Source organism: Rhododendron vialii, chromosome 8a, assembly GCF_030253575.1.
Source record: "Rhododendron vialii isolate Sample 1 chromosome 8a, ASM3025357v1".
Taxonomy (NCBI): domain Eukaryota; kingdom Viridiplantae; phylum Streptophyta; class Magnoliopsida; order Ericales; family Ericaceae; genus Rhododendron; species Rhododendron vialii.
This window is the reverse complement of record NC_080564.1, coordinates 24995169-24999109: the sequence shown is the minus strand read 5'-3', so window position 1 is coordinate 24999109 and position 3941 is coordinate 24995169. Positions and strand designations below refer to the sequence as shown.

General features: G+C 44.8%; 1 protein-coding gene across 1 annotated transcript; it reads left to right on the top strand.

The window, feature by feature from the left end:
• The first annotated feature begins 1717 nt into the window (after nt 1-1717).
• On the top strand, nt 1718-3652 carry LOC131298693 (uncharacterized). The gene has a single exon (XM_058324170.1). The coding sequence runs from the start codon at nt 1718-1720 to the stop codon at nt 3650-3652; it is 1935 nt and encodes a 644-aa protein (XP_058180153.1).
• Nucleotides 3653-3941: the final 289 nt, after the last annotated feature.

The following is a 3941-nucleotide window of genomic DNA, read 5'->3' as shown; positions in this document are numbered from 1 at the left end:
TGGAACTTCTGCCAGCATGACCCAAGAGCGAAGGTGTGAGGCGTCGGGCAACCCGGCGAGCCATCGGGTGCCAAGTCTTGAACGTTGCCTAAAGGCCTGAAGATAAGCTACGCGTATCGATACAGCCTTAATGCGTATCGATACGCATTAGCTTCGTGGGAAGTCAGAGACTTCCGTATCGATACGGAATAAGGGTCATATCGATATGGGAGAGCTACGAGAGATGGTTCTTTTGACTTAACAGCATGGTATCGATACTTAGCATATTCTGTATCGATACGGGGAGCCTTCGGCCAAATATTTCTTACTTTTTGGGCTTTCCATTTATGGAATACTTGCCTTTATTAGTATGTTTCTTAGATATTTTTGTGGAAGAGTGCCCATTTTGTATAAATAGGGGGTTCCTTCTCTCTCTTTGGAGCTAGCTCATTACTACTTTTAGGTTTTTCTCCATTAATGTCTTCTTAAGCTTTTCAAGTTGTAATTTCTCAAGAACACTTCAAGGTATTCATTTTTCGTTAATTTCTCGAGTATTAAAGTTGTGTTGGATCTTTTACAATATCAAGTTTATTTTCGTTTTCTTTAGTTGAGCATGTTCTCAACAATTAGCAAGCTTTCTAGTTTCTTCATTATGTTTGAGTAGTCGATTAGGCTTGGCCACGGGGTGACTAATGCCTCGTGACTTATGTTTATCTTGCCTTTCTCAACTAAAAACTTGAAGTTTGGTTTGTAAATGTGTGTGGCTAGCCTTTTATGTAACAAAACTTGTCGATGTTAATCTCCGGTGATCATATGCTCGCTCATGTGGTTCCGTGAGCTATGTCTCGCCTCGTGTTTGCCAAAAGAATGAAAGAGCTCACTTGTTTACTAAACTACACTTCTAGTCTTTAATGGTTTCCTAGCTAAATCCTCCGGTTGATAGCCTATGCCGTGCGATTTAACCGTGTTTTCGTTGAGAATGGTTTGATGGCTAAAGTTTCCGGCATTCGTTACCCCAACGCCTTGCCGCTTGTTAAATTAAGTTTAAACTCGTTTTCTAGCCATTTTTATAAGTGTTTATCACCATTCAAAGCAAAACCAAAAGTTGGCCGCCTGAACGCCACAAACCCTCGCTTCTAAAAATCCTAGCAAGCTATAAAGAATTTTCTCCGTGGGAACGATACCGGACTTCCGGATATTATGCTGACTACGACCTAGCCCTACGCTCGGGGTAAATCAATCTATTCCAACGGTTAGGTTGGGACGAAGCATATTTTGGCGCCGTTGTCAGGGATTTTTCTTATATAGCTTATTGGGAGGTTTGACAAACCATTGTAAGTATTCCATTTAATTTTCCTTTGTGCATTGCATACTAATTCTAATGGATACCTCTAACCGATCATACTATCAATTTGAGGTGTAACGAAGCTAGTGTTGGTATCTACTGCCTTTTGTTTTCTTTTCTTGTACATGTATATTAAGGCGGCGGCATAGCCCCTCAGAATTGTCTGGAGAGAGAGGTGGCGGCATAGCCCCTCCAGTCTGGTTTTTCTTATTGCAGAGCGGTTCTATGGCTCTTAATCGGTAAAAGCAGAGGTTCATGCTTGTGGTTTATCGAAGTCCTCACTCAAATCGACTGCATCGCTCTAGCTCTCCACCTCGCGTAAGAAACAGAAATCTTCGAGCTTACTCTCCACCAAGTAGATATTCTCGGCCGTACTCTCCATCAAGAACATCAATGGCAGATGAGGAAGCTGCTCCGGTTAGGACTCTTCAGGGCTATTTGAATCCGGAACGGGTCACTCAACTGTCACCGATAGTTTTTCCACAGCCCACCACTGTTGCAAACACATTCGTGTTCAAATCAGACTATCATCGTTGCATTCCATTCTTCCACGGTATGGAGCGCGAGGATCCGTACCAACATATCCGGGAATTTGAGGAAGTTCTCCAATCGTACATTAGCGGGGAGGTGCTTCTCAACCAAGCAAGATTGAGGCTTTTCCCTTTCACTTTGAAGGATAAGGCTAAGACATGGTTTCACTCTTTGAAGCCTCAATCTTTGAACACATGGGGGGAAGTGCAAGATGTTTTTCATAAGAAATTCTTCTCAGCGAGCCGAACAAAGCTCTTGATGGATCAAATCCAGGGTTTCAAGCAACGTGAGGGAGAAGCTTTCCACCAGTATTGGGAGCGTTTCAAGGATTTGCTTTCTGCGGTTCCTCACCACAACTTTGCCTTGTATCAACTGATTCACTACTTCCATATGGGCTGCACGCAACAAAGCAAGCAACTGCTCAACACCATGTGCTCCGGAGGATTCATGAATAAGTCACCCAATGATGGTTGGGATTACTTAGATGAGTTGGCCAAGAAGTCTTTGACTTGGAATTATGAGGATGCTGGTGATAGAGCTATGGCTAGCCAAGGTCCCGGTGGCTCCGGAAAGTTCTCCATAAATGAGCACAATGCTATCGAAACACGGATGGAGCAACTAGCACAAAAGTTGAAGAAGTTGGAGTTGAAAGGGGTAAAGGAAGTTAAGGCAGTGCGAGCGGTAGAGGAGATGTGTGCTATATGTGAAACATCGGGCCATTCCACAGACAATTGCTTGTCTATTCCCACTCTCAGGCAACATTACAGTAACCTCAACCTTCTGCTCGAAAAAGTTAGTGCGGTGAACCAACGATTTGAATCTTTTCCCCAAAACTTCAACCAAAGTCAACGACAACATCCGGGATTCCGTTGGAACAATCAGATTGAAGGCGGACCATCTCAAGCACCTCCCGGTTCTCAAATGCAACCATGGCGGCCTGCTCAAAGCCAAGGGCAGCCTCGTTTTCCACAAGGACCACCAGGTTTTGTACTGTCTGGACCTTTTCAAGGATATAATCAGTTTCAACCCCCGCCAAGGCGATCTTTGGAAGATACTCTCCAATCCTTCATGCAAGCTCAATCGAATTACAACGAGAATAACACCCAAATGATGGGGGAGTTGAAGAACCAAATGGGAAAGATAACCACATCTATAGGGCTTCTCCAACAAGAAAGGGGCAAGTTTTCGACCCAGCCACAAGCCAATCCGCAGGGTCAACTTCTCATTGGTAGTTCTTCGGGACCTCCGCCCGAGCAAGCTCAAGCGATCATCACTTTGAGGAGTGGCAAGGCGGTTGACAATCTAGTTGTCAATCCGCCGGGTACACCTATTCTCGAGCCATCATCGACATCAACAGGTTCTACTTCAACGGAGGAACGTATCGAGCAAGCTCCGGAGGAAGACGGGGAATCACCCGTTCAAGTTTCAAAGGAGGCCGACACCACTCCAAGCCCACAAGTCTCTCCTTTTCCTGCACCCTATCCTTCTCGACTGAAAAAGCCGGCTCACCCATCCAAGGATGCCGATATTCTTGACGTGTTCAAAAAGGTAAATGTTAACATCCCGTTGATGGATGCTATCAAGCAAATTCCTTCTTATGCCAAGTTCTTGAAAGATCTATGCACTCAGAAGCGCAAGCTCAATGTGCACAAGAAGGTGCTCCTCACTGAGCAAGTTAGCCAAATTGCCAAACAGATCTTGCACCTAAATACAAAGACCCCGGATGTCCTACAATTGCAATTACTATTGGGGGTAAGAGAGTGGAGCAAGCTCTCTTGGATTTGGGAGCGAGTGTGAATTTGCTACTGTACTCGGTATACCAAGAACTCGGGCTGGGGGAGATGAAACCTACGCGAGTTACTCTACAATTGGCGGATAGGAGTGTCCGAATTTCTCGTGGTATGGTGGAAGATGTATTGGTCCAAGTTGATCAATTTGTATACCCCGTAGACTTTGTTGTCTTGGATACTTGTCCGTCGTCTTCATCACCATTGTCTACTCCTGTTATCCTTGGTCGGCCGTTTCTAGCAACCTCAGATGCCGTAATCAACTGTCGGAATGGACTATTGAACATGTCTTTTGGTAA